Source organism: Molothrus ater, chromosome 3 (genome assembly GCF_012460135.2).
Source record: "Molothrus ater isolate BHLD 08-10-18 breed brown headed cowbird chromosome 3, BPBGC_Mater_1.1, whole genome shotgun sequence".
NCBI lineage: Eukaryota > Metazoa > Chordata > Aves > Passeriformes > Icteridae > Molothrus > Molothrus ater.
Window position 1 is genome coordinate 80,159,996 of NC_050480.2, and position 26,382 is coordinate 80,186,377.

A 26,382-nucleotide genomic window follows, 5' to 3' on the forward strand; every position below is an offset into this window, starting at 1 on the left:
GCAAAAGGCCAAAGGCTCAAGCAGCTATTTTGTGCTTTTCTGGGAATGCTGGCAAAGAGCGAGGCTGCCAAGAGCTGTTCAGTTTTAGAATACAGCATTAAAAGAACAGGAACAACTAAGTGAAGGAAACAGCTTTAGAACAAAACATCAGGAAAATGCCTCTTTGAGTTTTTGGCTTCTAAATACTTAATCTTTTTCAATATCTTACCTTGTTTCTCCTGGAAGAAAAGAGATTGGCATGCTCTCTTGACAGCCTTGACCTGGATGCCAATTAGATTTGCAAGCAGAGCAGAACTCAATGTCACACACTTTGCACTGGACCAGCTGAGGGTCCTGTGGGCTTGATTCCTGGAGCTGGCAAACTGCCTGGCACGTAGAGGATGGACACCAAGTCCGGCAGGGATCCAAAAGCACTTCTGCAAAGGGACATAAAAGAACCAAATTCAAAGGTGGATACAAGATCAGCCTTCCATAACAATGCATTTCAGCTGAGGTTGACTGGCAGGGCATTTGAAGACACAAATTTTCAAAAGGAGCTTTTTAATTTATGTGACCCACATTGACATAAACCTGGCCTGCTTTGCAAACAGGCACCAAACCAAAGTGAGTTTCATGAGTCTCAATTAATTGCCCACTTTCATTCACTGAACTAAACTTGTTCTGAGAATGAGATGTATTTTTTTTCAGTTGTACTTGACGTTAAATACAGCGTATACTATGCAGTTAAAACCACCAGAAAGTGTTTTTACAATGCCTTGCCCAGTAGGAACCTATTTCAAGTTGACCTCTATCCTAATGTAACCACATGATTAACAAGAGCATAAGATACAGTTTCATCTCTTTCTTGGATGGTCCTTACAGATAACTCATTTCATGTTTCAAAGCCCAGTGAAGGCAGTAAAAATCTACCAATGATTGCAGTGGTTTCTAAGCTGGGTCCTGCCCCCAGTAAAACTTTTCTGTAAGTTCTCTATGGTCCCGCCACTCCACATCTCCATAAGCATACAGTCAGCTTATGTTCTTAATGTGTTTGTATCATTACACACATGCTCATTAATTCTGTACTAAATGCTAACCCAGGAGATAATCTTGCCTCTGTGAAAGAGGTCAGTATTCTTCTCCAGCCCCTACAATACTAGTAGTCAACTTAAACAGCAAAGCTCAAAATAGAAGTCACTCCCTCCCTTAGTTATTTAGGAATATAATACATAGCAATTTTCTTTCCTCAGTTTATTCCCAGAGTGCTGCAGTTCTGGGAATCATGCAGGCAAGAACAGAAACAATTACTTTTTAGGTTTTGGGGTTTTTATTTCTGATGACCAAGCAATTAACGCACAATGATACTGCAAGAACATATGCAGAGATTCTGATTTATAGGATTGCTCTGGAAAAAACTCATTCTCACAGCCTTCAATGGGTAGTGTTACATGTGTTACCTCTTTCAAACTGTAGCTTCTTATACCTTTGCATGATTTCTGATGCAACCATGCACTCAATCTGTTGAAAAAAGTAAAAGAAAAAAATTCCAATTAGGAACAGTAATAATCTGTTAAACAAACTGAGTATTTGACCTTTGAAGTATTAATAAAAACATGTTGTCAACAATGAAGCTGTAACATAAAAAACAAGACAGATTTAAACATCCTGTAAGGAAAAGAAAACACCCTCTTTGCAGGAAGAGTGTACCTCATTTTCTTGCAGATGACCTCGCTTTGGGCAGGCAGCATCAGGGCAGCTGATTGCTGTTTCTAGACCTTCTTTGATCAGAAGTTCCACATACTGTTTTAGGCACTATAAGAGAGCCAAACACTGAGTTAACTATTCTGCCAAGGTTAAATCCCTCAGTATTTTAACAGCTTTAGTCTGAAAATCTGAAGAACTCAAACTTTGAAAAAACAGGTACTACTGTGTCTGTTTTACAGCCATGAGCCACATTCATAGCTTTTGCCACAGTTCACCTTTAAGTAGAAAACAGAAAGTTCATTTCCCCATCAAAATTATAGAATCATTTCTGTTGAAAAAAACTTCTAAGACCACTTAAACCAAAATTAACCAAGTAGCCCTTCATCAATTTAAAATATGCAGCAAATTACAAAATAACATGGGAAAGAACAAATCAAAGCGGATGCAGAGGTGGAAAAAACAATAAAACACCTCCATGATACAATTAGATTAACCACACTCCAAAGAAATCTGTGTGACTGGAAGCCACAACACATCTTAGTAAGCAGTAATTCCCCATAGACAGGCATCTGTCAAGCATACTAGAACACAAAGGAAGTTGAGTATCTTGACATCTCTTCTTGGAAAACAACTATCTGAACTTCATGGTTAAAGAAGTAACTTTTCCACAGAAAGGAAAAATGTGAAAATTAGGACTCCCTGAAGAACTATAGTCTCCATGGGGACCAAATAATAAATACTGGTAATACTAATACTTTTCTCCCCTGGCAACCACAGCATTTTACCCAACTCATAACTGTAAATGTAGCCTCTAGACCAGCAGTGCACAGCACGGCTGTCAACAAAGCAGAGAAGTGTATATTTTTGACCAAGGGCAAATTAAGATTAAACCTTGTTATTCTTGATGAGCAACAACTCCCCTCCACCTCCATCTTTCCTACATCAAGCTGAGAGCTAATGCATAGGTGTCTACTGGGAAGACAGGAGAGTGATGAAGAGATGCCCTCTTCTGCTACCGTGCAGCTTCTACCAGCCCAGCACTACACAGAAAGAGCAGACGAGGCTCTGCTTCCCAGTGGGTGGGGCACCCTGTGATGTTCTCACCCTGCCTGTGTGCTCAGCTGCCATAAGCAAACTGGAGACAATTAAAGAACGAGGTCCCTAACCCTGTTTGCAGATGTGTGAATAAAGAGTGAGGCTAGATCAACAGCAGAGTGAAATGAAGATATAACACCAGCCCAGCATACAGCTGCGTGGGAGGCAAGAATTACACACTCTGCAGCAAACTGGCAAAACAAGGATTTCAGTTACCATTTCCAGACATTTGGTAAAGGTATGCAGCTGCTGACTAACCACCAGCCTAGGAAGGTGAAGGGCTGCATTGACAGTGCCAAGGCTGGTGTGCCTAACTTCAGGTCAGAGCACAAAACTGCTTCTTCCTTCACCCTGTGCAATCAAATGGCCCATCAACAAGCACCTTTCAGCCTAACCCTCAGGCATGGGCTTATAGCTGTTAAAGTTCAGACTTCAAACCTCTTCTCTTTCTCTTCTGCCTCTCCATTTGTCTATTCAGCTCCTTTCAGATACCTCTATTAACAAATTATTCTAGATTCTACCTCTCGCAGCTTGATTGTGGCAAAGACTGTACTTCCTGCCCACACAATCTCCGCTGCTCTGGTCCACAGCATTTCTGGTGGCAAGCTGCCACCACCTTGATAACACGACAAATCATTTTTTTTCTCTTAGAGCTTCCTTTCTCTGTGTCTCCCACACATTAGAGAAAACAGGTCATTTTTTTTTTGAGAAGAAAAACAGAGATCAGATAATTGATATTTATAAAATTTTTAATTGTGCAAAGAAATCCATGTGTGACAGCCTACATGTAGTCTTTGTCTTCCTCAGTAGGGGTTTAATGAGGACAACTGTTCATTTAGTAGATGTTGACTCACAGAAGGTTTCCAAGCCTCACTCAGAGCTCTGCAGGGCAGGTGGTGGAACACTTTAGGAGAACCCGTATCACTAAGCACAACAGGCTGAGCTCTGCAAGACCCAGACCCTAGGCTGTGTGCCTTGGCAAGCTGTGATTTCAGCTGTAGTGAGGTATTGGTGCTGCTATAATGACACTGCTGGCTCTTCTCTTTCCTCTCCATTTGCAGATGCCAAATGTGGATTAAAACTAAAATGCATACATTTTTAATGCCAGCACTTAGCACTTATAGAAAGTACTTTTCAAGCTGAATGAGCTTTGCTATCATTAATCATTAATGTGGCTAATTCTCCTCCTCAACCTGTTTAGGACTATTGCCAAAGCCTACTCAATTTGCTTCCCTTTCCTCTCATTTTCCAAGAAACTACACAGTTCATTCCTGTCATGAGCAGTGTCCATGGCCTTTCCCTTCCCCTTGATGGGGCATTGGCTGCTGCCTCCTCAAAATCAGCACAGCCAAGTGCACTTCTCATGCTTCACCTTCTGAGAAATGCCTCAAGGCTACAAAACATTGCTGGAAAATAGGTAGAGGATAAAGCACGCTATCCACTCAAGACTCCCCTGAGACTTCTTGGGTAGAGAGAGAGGAACCCAAATCAGCTGCAAGAGCATTTGATGCACAGGGTACCTATGGCTTCTCTTGAGAGCAGACACAAGACATTCAACTTGTGTAAGATTGGCTACAGTACCAGAAATGCAGCAGCATGCAAGCAACACAACAAAGCAGGATTAGGTATTCAATCATATCCTATGAAAAATTCATTGTAAAACAATTACAAAAAAATGACAAATTTTCGCAAATTTTCTATGCAACCTGATTCAATGCTGGAAGAAATTATTTTCATAGTCCTTCCAATAAGGCAATAAAGTACTCTATAGCATGAACGAAAAATGTGGGAGCGTAGGTCACCCCAAACAACATTCAAAATGAAGTCTATTACATAACTTTTCTCAGAGAAAACAGGAGCTAAAATTAGATACCTAAGGCATGAGATTGAAGTAAGGTTACAAGAGTACACTGACGTATATAAAAGCAATATGCTAAGGAACATCTTCATTATTCCTCTAATGTATGTGTGTCAGAAGAGACCAGTTAGCTCCCCTGAGCACTACTCCTGTATTGTTCCCTGTGCATTCATACTCCTTGTGCATCCCTGCTCTGTCCTCCTTCCATCCCTGCTGTCCTTTCTGACACATGCATAACTTTTTCTGCCACCTAGTAACCCATGAATCCTACAGGCATTTGCTGTCCCCATGACAAACAGCAGAAGCACATCCATTTTTAGGAGTTTTGGCCCAGATCCATTCCCTCACAAAGATCAACTGAGACCCCAATTCAGCAGCAGTTTTACTATAAGCTGCCTATATAAATTGGGAACACATTTTTTTTTCTGTTGCCTCAGAGACAGATGACTAATAAAGGAATGACTTTCTGAAGCTGCCAAGCAGAGTGCAGTATTTAAAGCTCAGTAAGATGCGTTGCACTTCTAACCTCTATACATCAAGGATTGTGCCACTCAGGAAGGTATATGCTCTGACCACTGAAGTGCCATGGCTTTAGAGCTCCATATCTTTTTGTTTAATGTTATAAAGATCAACATACCCTACACAGGAATCAAAATGCTTATTTTTTGCCTAATTTCAAAACCACAACACAATCTTGCTCTCCTGCATTTAGCTCTAACAAACCTGCATGGGCCACAGCAAATTTTTTGGATTTTCCTTTTATTTTAGAAGAATTCCAGGAATAATCATGATTACTTCTGATGTTGGTGCTTTGATTTATTTCTCCTGACATCAAACCCCAAATAAACCCCATCATAATTCCAAAAAAAGGAATCTTGACTTTCACTGTTTACATGGTGGGGGGGGCAACACTTATCTACCATCTACTTTGACAGAAAAAATCTGTTCACTTGGCACATGAGGTCATTTTTCAATACAAAATGTACGTAATTAAAAACACTTGGAGATGGTTTGGGAAAATTATAACTAATTTATTTTTAAGAACATGTTATTGCTACTATTGCAGCAAACAAGGAGTAGTTTTCCAAGATGCCACTTTTATTTGAGTTAGGCAGACAAAAAGATTATCCTGCACTGTTTTCTTATCAGCTGATAGGTGGAATTTGTTAAAATGCAGACTTTGACTACACTAATGCTGTGATGCAAGTGCCAAATCATATGGGAAATTTTTAAATCAGTCCATGGATTTGGAAAGGCGAAAAACACATGACAAGAGTGAAAGAGTGAAGTGTATCATCACTAAATCATTTGATTTATTTCCTAAACCTTCAAATGTATTTTAGTGCTGGCACTAGGCCATAGCCATGACCACATGAAGTGTGCACTACATGCAGAATCATCACATGCTGGTATTGGAAAACAATTTTTAAAAAACCAAAACACATGCACCAATAAAACTGAAAAGGGTGAAAATAAAAATAAGAAATCTAGCATTCAACAAGTTCTAAAAAAGAAAGGGAATTAATTTTTTACAATTTATTTAGTAGCAATTAATATTAAAGTTAGGCAAAGGCAGTGCACAAATATTAACCTTGGAGATAACCCTGCACTTTGGGCAGGCAATCACTAGGAGTTTACACTGCACTTCAGAAACACAAGGAAGGGCTGACATGCTTTCTCAACAAGGGAGATTTTTTAAAGCTCAAGCTGAAAATCTTTTCAAAGAGGATAATTATTAACATGTAGACTAAATTGCTGGTCTCAAATTCTATATCATCTGCAAACCAGGATTAGATGAACATCTAAAAATATCATACATAAATATACACACACATATAATTACATAAACTTGCATTCAACCACATGAAGACTCAGGAAAAGCTGGTTGGTATTTTGTGATCCATGTTACAAATGACATCAGGATATGTACATGCAAAGATACCTTCGGGCATTGCATTCTAGGGTAAGAAGATTCTTCTGTATGAAGAATATGAAAGGATATTGAGTGAGAAGCACTTATTTTGTGTCTTGTAGCTAAAAATCTACAGTTTGGTCTATGGGCTGCTTTTATGCTAAAAGGATACTAAGCCAAAGCTCAAAATTCTTGTGATGGGGCTACAGAGATGACCAAAACTACTACAGCATCATCTACATTTGGTAGTATTTTTATGCTCTACATACTGGGAAGTTTTCTTTACATTGCTTTAAAATGAATTCTAAGAAGGTAATATCTTTTCCTTCCATAAGACAGGGCAATACCAAGGTTATTCTGCTGCTCTGTGCAAATTTCCCTAAGCTAATTCTGCAGTCAGTCTGGTGAATAGGTAGAATTTATACTCGTAGACAAACTGCCTGTAAATCTTTTGGGTAACATGATGTAATGTCCTATTTTAGGTTCAGATTAGAACAGTGCAGTGATGTAGTGTGCAATACTCACTGGGGCAGGAGGAGACAGCATGTGTGAGAGTGAGTGAATTTCTTTCACTACAAAAAAATCTGAGTGTCTGTGTCTCAGGTAAAGACTAATACTCTTGGAAAGATAGCTCCCTTCCTTTTGTCCAAATAGCAAATTCATTCTGAATGTCTTTTTCTAGAAATATTTTCCATTTAGACAAACCTGAACAATTTCAAGAAGAAAAACTCCCCTAAAACAAGCAGCCTGCATCTGGGGTGCTCTCTGAAAAAGGAAGAATGATACAACAAGGCTAGAGCCTTCCCTATTTCTGAAAGAGATTTTTGTAGCCATATATAACTATCATATGCTAGCTTTTTAAATATTTCAGTGCATACTTCTTAAAATAACAGGAATGCTTATCTGGTAATAGGACAAACAGGACAGAATCATAGCATAGCTTAGGTTGGGACATACCTTACAGATCCTATAGTTCCAACTCTTTTGTCATAGGCAAGGACACTTTCTACTAGACCAGGTTGCTCAGAGCTCTATCCAAACTGGCCTTGAACACTTCTAGAGAAGGGCTACTCACAACTTCTCTGGGTAACCTGTCCAGTGCCTCACCACCATCATAGTAAAGAATTCCATACTAGTATCTAAACCAACTCTTTTTCAGTTTGAAGCCATTCCCACTTGTCCAATCACTACATGCCTTTACAAATAAATCCCCTCCAATTTTCTTGTACAGCCTCCTAGTTGGACTCCCTGTAGGAAACCCCACCATAAAGTTACCTGTCCCTGCCCTCCCTTTAATCCTGACCCATAAGCTTTTGGTCATCTCTTAGTCCCCAAGTGTAGCTCCATACCCTCCAGCTGGTTACTGACATACAGTGACACCTCCACTTCATTTCTTCTGCCTGCCCTTCCTAAAGAGCCTGTATCCTTCCATTCTAACACTCCAGTCATAAGAGCAATATTATTTAATCTTTGTGTTTTACAGAAAAAGAAAACTACTTTCCGAGAAATTTCCATGGTATACTTACTGCACACAAGAAAATGTGCAAGAAAAGAAAAAGAACAGTAGGCTCCTCAGAGAGGTTTTAAGCTTCTTTCAAATTTACTACATGGCCTTTTTGTGTAAAGCAGTTATAATCCTGCCTCAAATCTATTGTTGTTTAATAACAGGCTCAACTCAAAACCACTCTTGCACTGCGGCTCCAGTGTGAACAATTCTCCACAGCAGACCTACAGCCTAGCTTTTTAATATCACCCTAATCCTACTTAGTTGACAAGCAACTTACTGGAAAATATCTATGCACACTTAATCACAGAGATCTGTTGGAGCCATATGCCTGACTGTGGGAGTAATTTTTCTTCTTTACTAGATAAACTGTCATCTATACTCACCAAATCTGCAAGCACAAGCTACATTCAACTTCACAAACCACGTAGATCTGAGACAGATGCACATCAGAAGTGTTTAATGTTTGTGGTAATACTTTGAACTTAAATCATTTCCACTTCTAGACATCTTTTCAGAAATAATTATCTACTGGCAAAGAAATCTTCACCATTTTTTATTAACCCTAATTTTTATTAACCCTAATTTATCATCTTAAGAATAAATCACAGGAAGAACAAATTCACTTATCTTGACATGCAGTACTCCAAATCTAAAAGCAGTAACAGAGAACTGTCTTACATGTTTATCCTTTATATCCTTTGTTTTGTTACAGAGACAAAAATTCTGCTACACAAACATACCAACCCTTGACTCCAAGAGAAGCACCTGCAAGGCACTCCAGAGCTCTGCAACAGGGAAATACCTAAAGCCTTATGCTGTGAACAAGAAGGTACACACTGAGAGAGACTTTGGCCAGGACCAGGGAGAGATAACATCACAGCTCATACACGTTTTTCCCAAAGTGGCAAGCAATTTGGAAGACCCCTGTTTGACAGGTTTCCTGCCTCTATCCTCCTGATACTTGGCCTATTTAAAGATACTTTTGTTTGAAATTGCCATGGGTAAATGCCTCTTTTTCCCACCATGCTGTCAATGTTTAAAGACTCCCTCAGCTGTTCTGTAGCCCTGTTACAGACTATATTGCCAGTCTAAACACAATCACATAATCTTCCCTGTGGATGATAGCCAAACAGGATGAGGGCTGGGAAAGATAAACACAACCCATGTGCTTCCATGTCTGAGGACAAACCATCTGAGCATTCTTCCCTGACCTGTAAGCATTATTGTTGTCCAAGAACCCTTGTGCTCCCAGCAGCTGGTGTAATCTTAGTATGGGGACTGACCACATTCTGGCAGGAGCAGGAACTCACCCATTGCAAATTCTGCTGTAGTTAGATTCCTCCTGTGGACAGCAGAGTAGACTTTGCTGCATTGGTTCTACCTCTGTCCAAATGCCTTCTGACAGTACACCCAAATATCACAGCAGTCCCTGGTACATGCTTCTTAATGAATGCAAACAACTCACAGACAAGATGTTTACATCACCCCTTTGAGTCCAGCCTCCAAATCCGCCACATGAGACTGCACCAGCTTGAGTACAGGGAACAGCACCATTAGGCCATCAGTCAACAAATGATGAAGTAAGACAAGAAGAAATGTATTATCAAGAAAGCAGAAAGAAGAGCTTTGATGACTAGTTCAGGTTGAGAAATGTCAGGACATGGCAAATAGCCTTTGAGACACCACAATCAATGGCTGCAGGAATCACAAGCAAAACCAAGCAAACAAAACTAAAAGCACTGGAAAAACAACTGCCTTTCTCCAGCTGAGTATCTTGAAAGAGAAAGCAACAAAGACTGACAGCTGCCCAGCCTTTGAAGTGGTGGGCTTGTTTATGCTTTTTTATATACACTTTTATGGCTGTGTACTGTAAAATTTATAAAGTTGAACAATTTTTCTTCAAAAGAATCAATCACAGCAGCAGACAGCAAAAAATGGCCAAATGACACAAGGATAATACCTTGTGATACCTCTTCATCTTTAAATAGGTATTTCAAGTGGATGTACATGTAAACTTTTTTCATTATGAATTTTTATCCCTCCATTACCTTGCACAAACTTTTTGTTCTCACCTATTTAGGGCTGAAATTGGTAAAAACACACAGCAAACTTTACAAAAATTAATTTATATTCAAATGCCAACATATGTGGGATGAAAATCAAATATTCTGAAGAAAAAAAACACTACAAAAATTCAGTCTTATATGCTTGAGAAAAGTTTATTCTATTTCAGAACCAAAATAGCAATTCTGAGTGGGAGGAAAATACACCTGCAGCAAACAAAGGCCCTTCCCTTTTCACATGCAAAACCCTATGCAAACCAAAATGAGCTAGTTTTCCCAACAGCCTAATGAAGAGAGATAACAATCAAGTTTAGTGACATCACACAGGAGAGGAGAGCTGAAGCCTCTGGATCAATTTTAGTTTTCACCCAGGGTTCTGTGGTACCTACTTATTAAAGCAGGGAGCTCTGCCATTCCACCACCTACAAGACAAGTGAGAATGCAGCCAGCCATGTGAACTGCTATGCAAACACACAGTGACCTCTAACCATGAAGCCTCTATGACACATCACGTGTCAAGATTAGTATCAGTTCCCTGCTAAGGTTGGGGTATATGAGCATAAGCAGCAAGCTCTAAGCTTTGGTGGTGGGAAACAGAAACATTATAGCTGCTAAGCAGGACCTTGAACTCCATAAAACCTCACAAGCCATTAGTTTTCCCCCTCCCTCCTGTCTCCAAGCAGGTGAGGCATTTCCTTTGGTTAGAGGTGAGGAAGAGCCTGGTGTCAGCACAGTGCTGCCCTGCTAAGGTAGGCTTCTTTTGGCAAGCAGAGACAAGCTACACAGGAACAGGAAGGCAGCCAAGCCCACCTGTTTCATCCACATAGCTCTTGGTGTCTGCCTTGCCCTGGGGGAAGGAGAGGCTGATGCTGCCTCTGCCTCATTTGGAGTGAGGGATAACACTAAGTAAATCACTTTTTTCTGTCCTCCTACTCAGAGAAGCTCCATGCGCTTCTGGTCAAGCATGACAATGAGAAAAAAAAAAGGGGTGCCTGATACCAGTTATAGGCAGGATAATTGCCTTGCTGATCATCAACCTAAAAGGAAGCTCAAATAGCAGAATGATTAAAATTAAGAAGATCTGTAAAACCAGTCACAATTAGGCAAATTCAGTAATCCTGTTTAAAAAGGACTAGTGATAACAGAAGTCTGTCACTATCCTACTTGGGACAGAAGACAACAAACTTAGAGGGACACCTAAAGGTCCAGGTAAGATTAACCAGCTGGCTCAAGTGCTTAAGGTAGAGCTTAGGGCAAGAATCAGCGTATGAGTATCTACGAAGCAGTGTTAGTTTCAAACACCAAAGTTGATCCACATGTGCTATCTGACCAAAAAGAAAGTACAAACATGAAGCAGAAAGCAGGTCTTAAGCTTAGTTTTGTTATTTTCTAACTGCTGGTGGCTCTCTCCTTCATGTACCTGACCACAGTTTCTCCTTCTATTGGAAACAAGGTAGACTACAGGAGTAATCAAATTTTTTCATCAAAGACAAGTTTTCTGTCATGCTTCATATGTCTTCTAGACATTTGCTTTCATGGACTGCCTACTTTTGGTTTTAAATTTGAGTAAAGTAAGCAATGAATCCACTGGTACCAGAATGATCAGTAGTGCATATCATCCTGAAGGGAACTGAATAATCTCATGTGATGTCAAAAGGAGCTTAGCCTGTCTTGAGTAATAGTGGCATCACTGCACTTGAGTGCAGTGATAGTGGCATTATCACTGAGCAATAGTGGCATCACTGCACTTGGAACACATGGACACATCTATGTGTGTGTTTTATATATATGTATAAATTATACATATTTATGTACACAGATGAACTTGTAAATCCTGAACCAGAAAACGTTCAAGCAACTAACTGCTTGACTTCCATGCAAGAATATCAACTTCAAAAAACCTGTTGCAACTTCAGCATATATACAATTGGTAACACATCAAAGAAACATCCTGCTCATGAAGATGCATGCTAATTTCATCACAGATTACAAAATAATCTGAGTTTCAGACAGGAATTGGATAAAATTGCTCCCTGCTTATCTCCTGAAATTCCCTTGAAAAAGCAAAGGCTAAGTAGTAACTGAAAAAATTTAGTGCAGCAAATAATAAAAAAAAGAAGTGGTGTTCTCTGCTTTACTCTCTTTTTTCTTCTCTAAGTGTAAAGCTTTCTGAAGAAAACATGTAAAACTAATTACTTCTGAGGCAAGCAATTACTAAGTGATTATCTATGTAAGATTATTAGCTATGTACTGTATGCTATTTAAGTGGGGAAAAATTTTAAAAAAAAGATATTTAGGTGTTTTGATCCAAACTTACACAAGCACACTTAAGATTCATCCTATTGTTAACACGACTCTACTTGTTTGCCCCTTGATAATACTCAGAAAAACAAAGAAAAAACTAACAGCAGGTTAGCTTGTTTTTCTCTGTTTTTTAGACTTATGTTTCTCTGGTACCTCAAGCAATCAAACAATGGATTTGCTTGATGTACCAGAGAAAATACATTTTCATAACATTCCTAATGGATGAGATATACAAAACTTGAGAGCTCACAGCATTGTCTAGGCATTAGTGATCACAATGATAAAAACAATAATGGAGTATTGTACTAACTGGCAAAATAATACTATGGGAAATTGTAATGCCTGTGCCTTATCAGCAGAGGAGTGGCAGTCTGCTCTATTTAATCCATGCACAGCTCTGCCAGAAAGCAAATGGAAACAGTGTGCCCATTCTATCTTTCTGAATGGAAATGCTCTGCTACTGTACAAGTGTCAGGAAGAGACAATCCTTCATGGTATCTTTACTACAGCACTTCTGTGATTATAAAGAGTCAAGACTTGCAGACAGAAATATAGGATTGAGAGACCTGTACATTGATCCAAATGCTGCCAACATAGCAGTAGTACTACACTTGAAAGATCTCTTTGTAGTACATACTCATGTTGTTTCAGCTGGCTGTAATTTAGACAGAAGGGCTAGAGCTAGTGGTAAAAGCTGTAGTAAAAGTAGTCCTCATACTTCTATGGACATTCCTTTTTCTTTTTTGCTCATATTCCTGGAAAGACCACTGTTAATGTAAAAAAAAAAAAAAAAAAGAAGCCTGAAGAAAACTACATATTGGTCAAACAAGAACAAAGCAGAGATGAACTGGATCTACCGTACATAAACTCCATGCAAAATCTTGAGTCAAAAGGCTACTCTTTTTGATTGTTTGGCCATTTACAAAGCACAGTTCATACACAGTGTCCCTGGTGTTTCTGGGAATCATTGCTGAAGGAACACCAGTGGAGGATTCTGCATACATCTGTCATACTCTTCCTTAACGACTGTCAATAGGCCAAACAATCTTGCTAGACTCATGGGAGTATTTTCTTTGGCAATTTATCAACCTTCAGGCTGGCCCAAAGGTAGAGATGAAGGCCTTGGGTTTCAGGTGAAGGCCTGGGCTGTAACAGGTTTATAGCTGTTGCCTCTTGCATTTATTGGGATTGATTCTTAATACTTCCCTCACCGTCATCAAGGAAAGCAAGGGTAATACAATCTATTAATTCATGAGAAAGTTTTAGGACAAAAAATTTTTTCAGGGCACTGAAATGTCACTATATAAAGCTTATTAGTGGCAAACAAGAGGCAGACAAACTACAAAAATTTCTTTAAACAGGACAAAGCTGAACGAACTATTCGAGTCAATCAAATACTAGTAAAAACTGGCTTATGATTCCACCTGAACAGAGTTCAAAACACAAGCTCCATGTCATCAGTCAGATTACTATATCAGCTGCTAAGAACAGGTTATCGGTGAAGGTTACATATCTGATGTCTGTAACTGGTTATATCTTTCAAAACAGCTGTAAGAGTCAGTAACCACATTCTAACCAAAAATTAGAAGATTGGGGATGACAGTAAACATTGAAGAGAGCAAGGTGAAGATGAAAAAATGTATTTGGTAGCCCAATCCTTCTGCTGCCACGGAAATGTTACTGAAAACTGGCATTTAAATATTATCTGCATTCAAGCACCAGGGAGAAACACAACACTCATCTATAAGCACTTGAAGAGTTTTCATAAAGCCTTTTATTTTAGATGCTTTTGCATGCTTGAGCAACATTTCTTTCACAGTAGATCTACCTGTTCCATTGGCTGCCTCCTATATCTTCAATAACCATCAGGAAAAATGAAATCTACTATTAAAAAATAGTACTATTTCCATGAAGAAAAAATGAAACAAACTAAAATCTTTGATCTTAAGTATTAAAAACACACACCAAAAAACTTTTCTAGGAAGGACTTTTTAAATTAATTAAAAAAAAAAGTCACCCAATCCCATGTCTGAGTCTATAATACCATATCATAAACTCTTGGGAAATTAAAGTCTGAGCATCATGTATTCCACAAGTTATATGCTTACTGATAATACTCAAATTTTTCCTCTGCTGAACCATCATTACAAGGATTTTGGTGTAAAATTGCACCCATTGCAATATTTAATGAAATAAAATTTTAATTTAAATTCAGTATTAGGGATGAGAACTGACTAGGGTAGTTTCCTCTGTTCCTAAACTAGCAATATTCATTAACTGTGATGATGATGTTCTTTGTCAAATACTACACATGTTTCCCAGTGTTTTGTATTTAACTGACAAGATTCTTGTTATTCTGGGTAGGCATTTGTACAATATGGTAATGGAAGCCTGTTTTGTGACTGTAATTATGATCCAGTGAGATTAGAATCTGTAATACATTAAATACTTCCCTAGTTACAAGCGTGTGCATGGCTATGCTGGTACTATTGAAAGGCATTTAAAGAACAATGCAATCATCAGGCACCATCAACATAAGATCAAAAAGAGAAAGACTGTGTAACTAATTTGATAACCTTCTATGACAAGGTCATCTGCCTGGAATTAAGGATTAGGCAGTGGATGTACTTTCTCTGGATTTTAGTAAAACTTTTCAAAGTAGTAAATACTGTCCCTCTCAGCACTCTTCTGCACAAGCTGTCCAGCTGCAAGATGAGCTGAGTGTAAAACTGGGCTCCAAAGGTTGTAGTGAATGGAACTACATTTGCTTGGCACCAGCACTGTTCCTCAGAGCTCAGCTCTAGTGTCAGTTGTGTTCAATGTTTTCGACCCAAGAATCAAACGTACCATTAGCACATTTGATGATGATACAAAACTGGAAACTGCTGCTGATTCTGTTGAGGGGCAAGATGCCTTGAAGAAGGATCTAGATAAATAGGAGCAGGGAAATTATTAATGGCATGAAATTTAACAAGTTGAATTGTCAGTTTCTGCACCCAGTATGGAGTAATGCTAGGCACAAGTATGAATCAGGAGAGGAGTGGCTGGAGAGCAGCCCTGCAGAAAGGCATCTGGGGTGCTGGGTGACAGCAGCTCCATGTGAGACAGCAGCCAGGAGGGCAAAGCCCATCCTGGGATCACCAAACCCAGCATTGCCAGCTGGTCAAAAGACGTGATTGTCCCACTGTGTTCAGAGTTCAGCCCCACATTCAGCACTGGGTGGGGTTCTGAGCCCCACCACTTCAGGATGTGAAGATCCTCGGATGTATCTCCAGAGAGCATCAAAGCTGGTGAAAGGGCTGGAAGGAGTATCCTGTGAGGAGCAGCTGAGAACCTGAGGTTTGTCTAGTTTGGAGAGAATGAGACTGAGGGGTGACCTCATTGCTCTCTAAAGCTTCTTGAGGAAGGAAAGTAGAAAGGGAGGTGCTGAGCTCTTCTCCCTAGTATCCATTGACAAGACACATGGGAATGGTTCAAAGCTGCACCAGGCAAGGTTCAGACTGGACATAAGGAAGCATTTCTTTACAGAGAGGGTGACCAAATATTGGAACAGGCTTCCTAGAGCAGCGTTTATGAGGTATTTGGACAATGCCTTTTAACACCATGCTTTAGCTTTTGATGATCCATGAAAGTGGCCAGGCAGTTGGACCACAGATCATGGTTGAAGTGATCCCTTTCAACTGAAAGACTATTCTCTTCTAAAGTTAAAAAAAAGAAATTAAAACAAAGACCTCAGCGCCCAACAAAAACCCAATCAATCACAAAACTACCACCAGTAGTCTTTGATATTCAATTAAATGTGGGCATGACTCCACCAAGGTCTCTAATATTTCTGAAAGAAAGTGAAGATTTTGTCAGCCCTCTTATTCAGTCCAACTAACTAGAAGCTGTTTTTTATAAGGTACATAAGGAGCACCAAAACCACCCCCAGATCCAAGCCACTGATAGATAAAAGGGAAAGTGTGAATAACCTTGGTAAGCAGATAACTATACAGTATACTAAAGTGCTGAATAATTTATTTATTTTTTATTGCAGGTAAACAAAGGTTTACTTCCTAGCTTTTGTGTCAAGTACACAGCAACAGTATTTATTTCCACCACATGATCAATACTTCAGGGTGAGCCCCCCCCAGCAGAAACACCCTATATTTCTGCAGTTAAACTTATGTCATGTTCTTTTATATCTAATAAAGAGCACAAACTCACCAGGGTACAGAAGATGCATTGGCATTGTGCTATTGTTGTCATCTGCTCCACGGGGTATTCACCAAGGCAGAGCTTACAGGACACTAATGGGTCAAGTACCAAGTCCCAGGTAGGCCTGTATCTTGCTGTAGTCATTGCAGAGCAGTCTGAAGAAAAATAAAGATACTCCATTATTTCCTTATATTGATAGTCAGTACATCTCTGCCATCGAAAATCACATTGTCAGATATTGCCTGTTGAGCTTGTTTTTTCCAACAACCAACTTAATATAAAACTAACCAGCAATAGTTAACTTGACAGTGCCAGCGCTTGCATTCCCTCGTATATCCTCTGCCTGATAGAATTGGCATATAGAAAGCAGGAAAAATAACCCCACACACAATGCACTAAACATATGAAGCAAACAGAATACCCTCTACCCTCAGGCCACAGGCTTTTGTCACACATTACAAACACAAAAATCCCATTTCCAATTCCTGTGATTTTCATCACTAGCTACAAGCTTTCTCTCACAAACGTTAAAATTTTCTCATGACGTTCCTTAACCTCAGCTACCCAGGCAAGACTCAAAAGGTCTTTCATAAGCCAGGCATTTATTATGCCCTTTTCCAGCACGATGATATTTCAACTCACAGAGCCAGATATTTTTGTTCCCAGGAGCATGACAGATCAATCAGTTTGCTGTTAATTTTAGCAAGAACAATAAATATTTTGAGTACACTGCAAGTTTTAGCCTGCAATTTCCTACAACCCTTTCAATATGCTGAGAGCACAACTTTGTTGTAGCCACAACCATCTGGGGCAAATAAGAGCACAAAGTGAGCTATAAGAACAGGCTAAAATAACTTATATATCACCCTCAAGACAGTGATAGGATAGGATCATGCAGAGCATCTTTATCCTAGGCTTCAGGGCCCAGATGGTGTGTTGTCAACTGACTAAGCAGAAAGAAAATCTCACATGTAAGAAATGTATTCCCAAAGAGAAAAGCTAATTTATGAATTTTACATGAAGAAAAACAAAACAAAAGCCCACACACTCCCCCAAAACATCTATGGTAACTTATGGAGTACATCACATTTTAACAACATATTTACTAGTAATGTTTTATCACTGTGACATTGACCTCCTGAACATAGAAAATTCACATCTCAAGCTGCTGAAAGGTTCACATTATCATGCCTTCCTCCTTCCCAAAATTAGGTGGTTCCTTACCATCGTTACACCAACAGTTATGTTACTCAAATCACAGTTACAGTTTTTTTGGGGTTTGTTTTCTTTTTTTTCCTCCTTTTTTCCCCTCTGCCTCCACAACTCCTTGCAGGAACTGCTAATTTTTAAGTCATATCTGTGAACTTTGCAAACCTTCAGAACTGCAACAAACTAATGCTTACTTGACTAGATTTAGGCAAATGTTCAAGAAAAGCGTGCTTTTTGTCCCCCAAGAAATCACATGCAGGCTTCATAAACATTTCTTTGAAGTCCAAGTTTTTGATATTTAATTAATGGTAGGCATGACTCCACCAAGGTCCCTAACATTTCTGAAAGAAAGTGAAGATTTTGTCAGCCCTCCCATTCAGTCCAATTCATTAGAAGATGTCGTTTATGATGTACATAAGTACCACCCAAGGATTTTTTTTCCCAGTGCAGTCAACAGGGAGAAGAAGGGGCAAGAGAATAAGGGTTAAGTAACCCCATTTCCAGGGCTGCTCTAGAGCGCTTCCTCTGAAAGCCCACACACAAACTCAACGCTGTTTCAAAGCAAAAACATGGAACAGCCCCACAGACCAACACATGAATAATGGCTCCACCTCACAAAATACAACTTGTGCTGTGCAGTCTTTTCTGAGACCTCAACATGAAAATCTGACATGGTGATATGAATGTAACCCCATGATTTCTAAGGCTACTAGACTGCTTCTATACCTCACCACTACTTTTTCATTTCACTCACAAATTACTAGCAAAACCAATTGCCTTCTTCCAAACTTTGGTTTATCTGACATACACAGATTCAGGAGGTATTTGAGAAGCAGTGACCAAACACATCTGAACTGTCTGCTATTAGTTATTTGCTTGTCCTGCCTAGTCTATTGCATATCTGATGCTTATGGTTCCAAGTAGATGAAACCAAGAAATGAACAACAAAGGACAGATTACCTTAAGGATGCACTTGCATACATCAGGCAGACCAAAATCACAGCATATTTTATAGTTAAGATGTAGAATCTGACACAATCCAGACTAAAGCTCACCGAATGTATGGCATGGTTCAATTCAGAAAAAAAAATACATATTCAGTGTGGGTCAATAAGTGACAACAAAGGGAAAACATCAAGCTTCCAGCCCCAAGGCTTAGCCTCCTTTTCTAGGATATTCAGTAGAGGTTTACTGGTATCACTGTGCTAATTCCACTTTTGCTGAACAACTATACTGCAGTAACACCTCACTGGCAAATATTTCTCCTCTTTCTCTTTTGCAAAGCAAGAGCCAATCAAATTAAAATGCCTTTCAAGTTGGCTTTCAATAGACCAGCAGAAATCAGCTGCCCCATACAGCTGGCATGTATTCCATGCTGAATTCAGACATGGTGATAACTGAGCAAAATCCGAATTCAGCCTCAAATGGTAGCAGAGCCATTCCTGCTCTCCCCTCCTTGCCAAACACTTTCTTTTAATAAGGAAATTTTACATTCACTATGGGGCAAGGAGAGGACACAATGTCACTGATGCCATTAAAGAAAGGACCAAGAAATTTGCCACCTAGCCTAAAAAGGCTTGTACAAAAAACCTCCACACCCCACTGGATCATCTCTCCTGGGTACCCCTGTAAAGGAACAGAGAATGAAGCTTTTCAATGCATGGACTAGGTCTTGTTTCATGATCATCCAGCACACTGCTGCAACTAAATAATAAGCTTCTCTGTTTACATCACAACATTTTAAAAAGCTTAAAAAAAATAAAGCATAAAACCAAGCCACAAACTTGTAAGAGAAAAGTAGAAAAAAACCCTTCTTTCAAAACCAGATTAAAACTCCTACTGTTCCACAACTGTGGCCTCTTATGGCTTCAGATTGCATTCTCATGCTTTCTAGGGATGTGCAGTATCTCAGGGAGAATGCTAAATAATTGCAAGAAAGACAAGGTAACAGGATTTACAGAAAAGGATTTCTAGAGGAACAAGATATTGAAAAACATCTTGGTGCATCATTGTGTTGATTGACAGCACTAGTTACACAAACAGCCAGTACAAAATTCTGCCCCATGGTTTGGCTGTTTACTAGAAGGTCCCAAGAAATAATGCTAGTGAAGGTACAGCTCAACAGCACACTAAATACATAGTTCACTGGAGATTGTGCTGCTTGCCAAACTCAGTCCAAACATCAATATTGACAGCAGATACACCAAATCAGCCTTAGAGGCACAGAAAATCAGAACAGAAGTTGGTCATCAGTTCAAACTCCCAATTCTACTGCAGTCAAGGTCAATCCCATTTACAGATTTTTGCTGACTGTGGTCCGCATCTGGTAGTATTGAATTTGTAAGATATATGGTAAGATAGCACGTGATTTTCTGGGAAAGCATCCCAAAGCAGACTGGAAGTCAGAAGCATAGGAAATAGCTTTAGTAAGAGTTTGTTCAGAGCAGTCTTGTCATAAATAATTAACAACCTGACTAATGACTGTTTAATTCTTCAATCATGTGCATGTCTACACTGAAAGGAAACCTCTGTGTAAAGAGAGAGAAGGGACTGAAGTCTTCTTACTGTAATAACAAAATATATATGAATGTGACTCTTAGGCACTCCTGGAGATGTGCATGGAATGAAAAGGAAACTTTCATTATTTCTGAAGAATTAGTCAATTAAGTGAATATGAACTATTTCTGAACAGTAATGCCTCAGCTTTTGGTCCGCCTACACAGACTACATTTTCTAGTGAGAGAACAAGTGGCTGATAACATCTGAATAGAACAATTCTTTTTAGGCCTCAAAGAGTTTCAGAAAACAGTGAAGCAGAAATACTGTGAAAACTCCTATGGAAGCAGAAAATAATGCAACTTTCTTCATAAAAGTCATTCAAGAAATCATAAAACAATATGATTTTTTATTGAACACTAGTCAAGTTCACAGCATTGTACATTTAAACCTGCAATTGCATCATCAACACTTAGGATGCATGACTGCCTATGTGAGAAAAGTGACTAGAAAATAGGGATAAATACAAGTCATATGCAGCACACTTGCTGGTGGGTCTTTTCCACCAAGCAAGACTCAAAATAGAGATTTCAGCAGAATCTCAATTTCAGCTTTAGGTCAGGGATGAGTTTAATTTCTAAATTAAGGGCCTCAGTTCCCACTCCTACCAAACAGATAGTTAATCAGGTACACTTAAGTCATCTGCCTTAAGGAGTTAACTTAATCTGAATTTATTGACATGATGAAAAGCATGAAAATAGAAATCAAAGGAAGGGATTTAAACGGGATTTAATATTTGGTCTCAATCTTCTTGTCCTTCTTTATCAAAATAACTCCAATTAAAGTAATACAGGCTGCTAGATGAAATCAGACATCTGCTATAGTACGGTTTTAGTATTGTGAATAAATATTTATAGATTAAAATAGTATATAATACAGACTGCATTTCCTCCTATATAAAGTCATCTGTTTGTACAATTGTGTGGATTCTTTTCATGTATGAAGTATGTTTCTATACTATACATTTATCCCACTAATAATTATAAAAATATAAAACTGTACAAAAACCGACGTAATTTTACTTACGTGGAAGAAGCCCACAGATGTCTGAAGTGCAGTCATCTGTAGAAAGGCTACTACAGTGCACTCTGGAACTGACACTGCCTACCACTTCTTTTAAGTGAGTATTTTTTACTTTGAGCCTTCCTCTGCAGCCACAGCTATGGCTCATCACACATGATCCCACAGCTATGGGCTGCACCCTCAGGGCAGCAGGGACTACCCCCCTCCATGATCCAGGTGGCTGAGGGCATTCAGCAACAGTCCTGGGGCTTGCATTATTTGCTACCCCTCTGTCAGAGATACAACTTGATGCCATTTTCCATTGCTCCTAGGCTTTTCCAAAGATCTTCAGAAGGATCACATGAAAGAAGCCTACATGACATAATTGACCACTTTGCAAATGTTTTGTGTTGGTGGCACCAGTTTTTATTATGCAACTATATCACAGATAAGGTCATTTTGAAGTCACTTTATATAGCAAATTAATTACTACATCCACCCACCAGGTAGATTTTACAATAACAAACTGGCAGGCAGACTCTGTATCTCTCACTTATCAGTCACAGTTAATTACTGGCATCTATCACTGCAGTAGCTGTGTCTCCAAGTCTTCATCTTTGCAGAACTGCCTGGCAAAGCAGAATTGCTCTTCCTGATAGGTGTCAGTCACACTAATACAGGACTGATTTACATGGATGTTTAGGGATTACTAACTTCAGAGTTTCGATGCCTGCCTTCCTTACATTCTTAAATCCTGTCAACCTGTCAAATGCCTAAGTCTCCAAACTCATTCAAAAATCTGATCCACAATCAACTGCACAAGTCCAGCAGATAGGTATCATCCTTTGAATTCCAGACAATTCCACTAAAGCCCCATTCTTTATTCCAGCAGTTTAATAGGCTGCTGTTTATAGGCATAACTTTTCTACATGTATGAAACTTCAACTTAGAGTAGTGCAGAAAGTCATGTCAGCTTTGTCTATTGTGAGCTCTTCAGACCTAGCCTTTAAGTCCCTACACAGACTAACCACCAACTTCAACCTTTCCAGGTTCTTGTCTTCAAGCTATTCCAAGGCCCAAGGCCAGAAGAGATAAAAGACCATGTATAAAAGCTTTAGAACACTGGCAGCAACTGCAGTCTCCCGGACAATAAAGCACATGGGAAACAAAATCTTACTTTGAGTTGAAACAATTATTCCAGGGACTTTAGTCCACTCATGAGTAGCCACTTTGTTTCTTTTCTTTACCTCCCTGACTGATAAAATCCTGTATTTTAAATATTTATATATGTATTATACACACACACATATGTATATGTATATATGTGTACAGATATAGGTGTATAAATATATAAATGTATAAAGATTACATTGAAACATTCCAATGCCAAGAAAAAAAGGAAGAATGTGTCTTTTCACTGATAAATGGTATCTGAACAGTAACATTGAGTGCAAAACAGAATAAATCTAGTGGATTTATTGTCCCTCTTGCTTCAGGGACAAATCGCTTTTAGGGCATGCTAAAAGAAGAAAAACACTTAACACTAATTTCTTTGCTAACTACCTGGGTAAATATTTTCTTGTTTGCTTTCTAGAGAAATTAGAATATTATATACAGCAACCACCCCTGCCAAAACCTTAGACAATGGAGTTTGATAACTGCACAGACCATAAAAGATTTTCAAGATTAGAAAAGCAATGGACAGTTTCTAGATCTATGGATATGAGAATACTGCCTATCAAATACATGGGTGGGTAGAGAGGAAAAGATATTGTGACAAATACAGAAAACAAGAGATTGTTAAAACTCCACCTTCAAAAGAATACTACAAATAGATATGCCATAAGTTGTCCATGCAGAAGTGCCCCAGAGAGCTAGATCCTTGCACATATTCCAAAAAATACAATCAGTGAATGTGACAGAGCCAAAGACTTTCCTGACCTTGCATTTTCCTATGTTTGTCACCAGCACTGGTGCCACTGTGGCTTCTTGTAGCACTGCCAAACAGCAGCAACCTGAAATAAACTGGGTGAGGCTCTTATTCAGATCCTGTAGGCAAGGGTGAAAACATTTCAAAGAAAAAAAGAAAATCACTTAATTTCATCTGAAAGAAACTGTAAATGTGAAAAGCAAACAGGCAGAAAGGAAAGAATTGGAAGAGTCAAAGGTAAGAAAAAATAAATATAATAAAAAGAAAAATGGTGTAATAAGTAATAATAGTTGAAAACATAGGAAAGACCAGAGAAATCTCGAGAAAATAGCTGAAATAGATCAACTTTGCAGCTCATCTCAGAAGTAGTGTACTTCTATACAGAGTAAAATAACAATTGAAATGGAATCCCGCTGCAATATGACCCAAACATTCAATATTCCCAAAAGATGACATGAACAAAAGGACAGGTGTGTAACTACTAAAGAACATTGCTCAGAATTCATGTGTCTAATCAATGTTTGCTATCTAAGAGATGATAAAAGCACTGGAGCAGCAGATGACCTCAGGCAAAAGCTGGGAAGCCCTTGCACTATGCCATTTCCCAGTACTGGAGTCCTAGATCCTCTGCACCTCAGAGCCCTCTCAGCAGCCAGAGGCACAAGGCTTAAGATAATTTGAAACAGTGAGGTCAGGATGATATGCATTCTAAAAGCCTCCTCATCTCTGCTGGGTGGGAAAACTCCATCCTACATAATATGGACAGAAAAACCTGGACACTGTAGAACTGGTTTTGCAACTGGATCTAAAACTGGCACGAGTGCAACACATTTTGGTCTGGAGAGAACAAGCCTGCCTGTCTCATTTTCTTGCTTTAAGAGTCATCAACCTATTAGATCCATATCAGAGACTTCCATAAACTTTACTGCAGTTAACCACTGCCTTTGAATACTGGGGCCAATACCAAGGCACCATATCTGAATTACTGTACAGCTATAGGTGTATAAAATATAATATACAAAATATATACAGAGGTGAGGGAGATCACAGGTTAAATCACTAACAGTCAAAATGTTTAAGCTCTGAGTATATTAGAGAAGGGAACATTAGCTGCACACAGAACAGGTCTTAAAGTGAGCCAAGATGAAGCCAATCTAAAGCAGACTGATCTTAAAGTCAGTTGTAACCTAAGCACAGCTGCAAAAACCCCTCAATGTAATCTGGCAGTCAGAAGTGACTTGAGACCAAATAGTGTCCTAGCATGTAAAGGCCACAGTAATAAGAAGGGCACAGACAATTCCACTGCTTTCTAGGGAAGCACTTTATTATTTTCCAGAAATTCCTAGACCACCCACTCAAAATCAATTGCTTTGCTATGTCTTTCCTCCCATCCCTTATATTTCCCCATGTTTTTATTTTCTCTTCCCCAACTCTTTTCCCCTCTACCCCTTTCTTGTTTCCTCCAATTCTTTCCCTCCTCTCTGCTTACAAGAATTGATGAATTAATGCACTCTGGGCTGTCTCCACCCAAGCAATAAATCAGTAAGGAGCAGTTTGAAGCTCTGACATACCACAAGCTTTTTCCTTCTCCACAGCTGACTCTCCCAGAAAAGTAAACCCATGTTTACACAAAGTCCAAATAACACCAAGTTTGAGCTCTGTAAGAGCTTTCTTCCTGGGGGAAAGAGAAAAGCCTTAGAGGCTTCAAGCTAGAAACTACATTTAAAGCTATGCAAAGTTACTGTGAAACTGAAAATATGAGCAAGGGGAATGGAACCCTAGTTCTGACTGAGACACTTGGACCACCTCTCAAAAGGAAATCAAAACTGTTCTTTTACTTGAAACTAAGACAAAATGCATGCTTAAGGCATACTGTATCTCCATTGTCCTTCACAAGTCTCAGATGAGTACATGGGATTGAAAAACCCACCACAAACCCTCCCACTTGCATACTAACAGTGGAGCTCAGGTTTGAACAACAGCTCCTGCACTAGCTGTAAGACAGCACATACCCAAGCACCATCCCTTCCTATGCTAGATCTGAAATGCAAAGCAGATATGCTGCTGGCTGAAAGCAGCAGAGTGAGGTGAAGTATGGTTAACTTCCCTGTAGGTCTTTGTTCTTTGACTCAGTAACAACCACAAAATTCCAGGTAGGTAGGTATTGGTAAGAGACAGCATCTTCCACAGCTCTATTTGGTAAGAGACAGCATCTTCCACAGTATGGACAAGTTCCTGGTCTCATGTCCCAATCTACCCCTCAGAGATTAAAGGTTTCCCTTGCTCTGAAGAGTTATCTTCCACAAACAGTATTAAGAGGGAGAAGAGCCAAGAGAGCACATTTAATCAATAGGAGTAGAAAGAATGCATTGCCAAAAGACAGGAAAAGAGAAAGATTCTTCATAGAGTAAATTTTTGTAGATCTGTTTTGTGCACTCATTACAATCACGTGGAAAGTTACTTTTACTTTTTCCAAAACCATTCCTAAAACCAGCAACCCTAGTGAGAAGTCAGCTTCTCTTCCAAACCATCAGCTTGTGTCATACTGTTTCACCCTGTGAATTAGATGACATAGTATACACACTCATTCACCATGCTGGTGTGACAGACACGACTAAGCATAAGGAAAAACTTAGGATGGGATTTAGACTGCCCAAGATAGTTATGCTGCTGCTGGTTCCTAAAACAGCAGATTTTCAGATAACTGCCTACACTACTTATTCAGAGAGAGGAAGGAAAGTGATTTTGAAGACCTTCAGAGGAAGACAGTGTTTCTAATACCAGGCACCTCAGTCAAGGGGAAAAAACCCACACAAACAGGAAAAAAAAAAAAACCAAAACCAAACCACCACACATGTTTCTGTAAGAATTCTGTCCCCTAATAATAAACCAAATGGCTTGAGCTATGCAGTGGTCTGAATTATATATCAGTACATATACCCCTGCCCCAACACTGAATAAACTGATATAGCCTGCTCAGTACATCCTGCAGACAGGATTTAGTCTGATCAACACTAGCTGCTACTCACTGTTTTTCTTACTTAGTCCTAAATTTAAAAATAGATA

General features: G+C 39.2%; 1 protein-coding gene across 2 annotated transcripts in view; it reads right to left on the reverse strand.

Moving 5' to 3' along the window:
• Positions 1 to 26,382, reverse strand: part of RNF144A (ring finger protein 144A) — a 61,742-nt gene that overhangs the window by 10,938 nt on the left and 24,422 nt on the right. For both annotated transcript variants that reach the window (XM_036380052.1, XM_036380051.1), the window contains 4 exons: positions 16,629 to 16,774; positions 1,687 to 1,791; positions 1,437 to 1,497; positions 209 to 416 (listed from right to left, as the gene is read on the reverse strand). In XM_036380052.1, coding sequence (XP_036235945.1) covers positions 209 to 416; positions 1,437 to 1,497; positions 1,687 to 1,791; positions 16,629 to 16,763 — 509 coding nt within the window. In that variant the 5' untranslated portion in view covers positions 16,764 to 16,774. The remainder of the gene's footprint in view (positions 1 to 208; positions 417 to 1,436; positions 1,498 to 1,686; positions 1,792 to 16,628; positions 16,775 to 26,382) is intronic.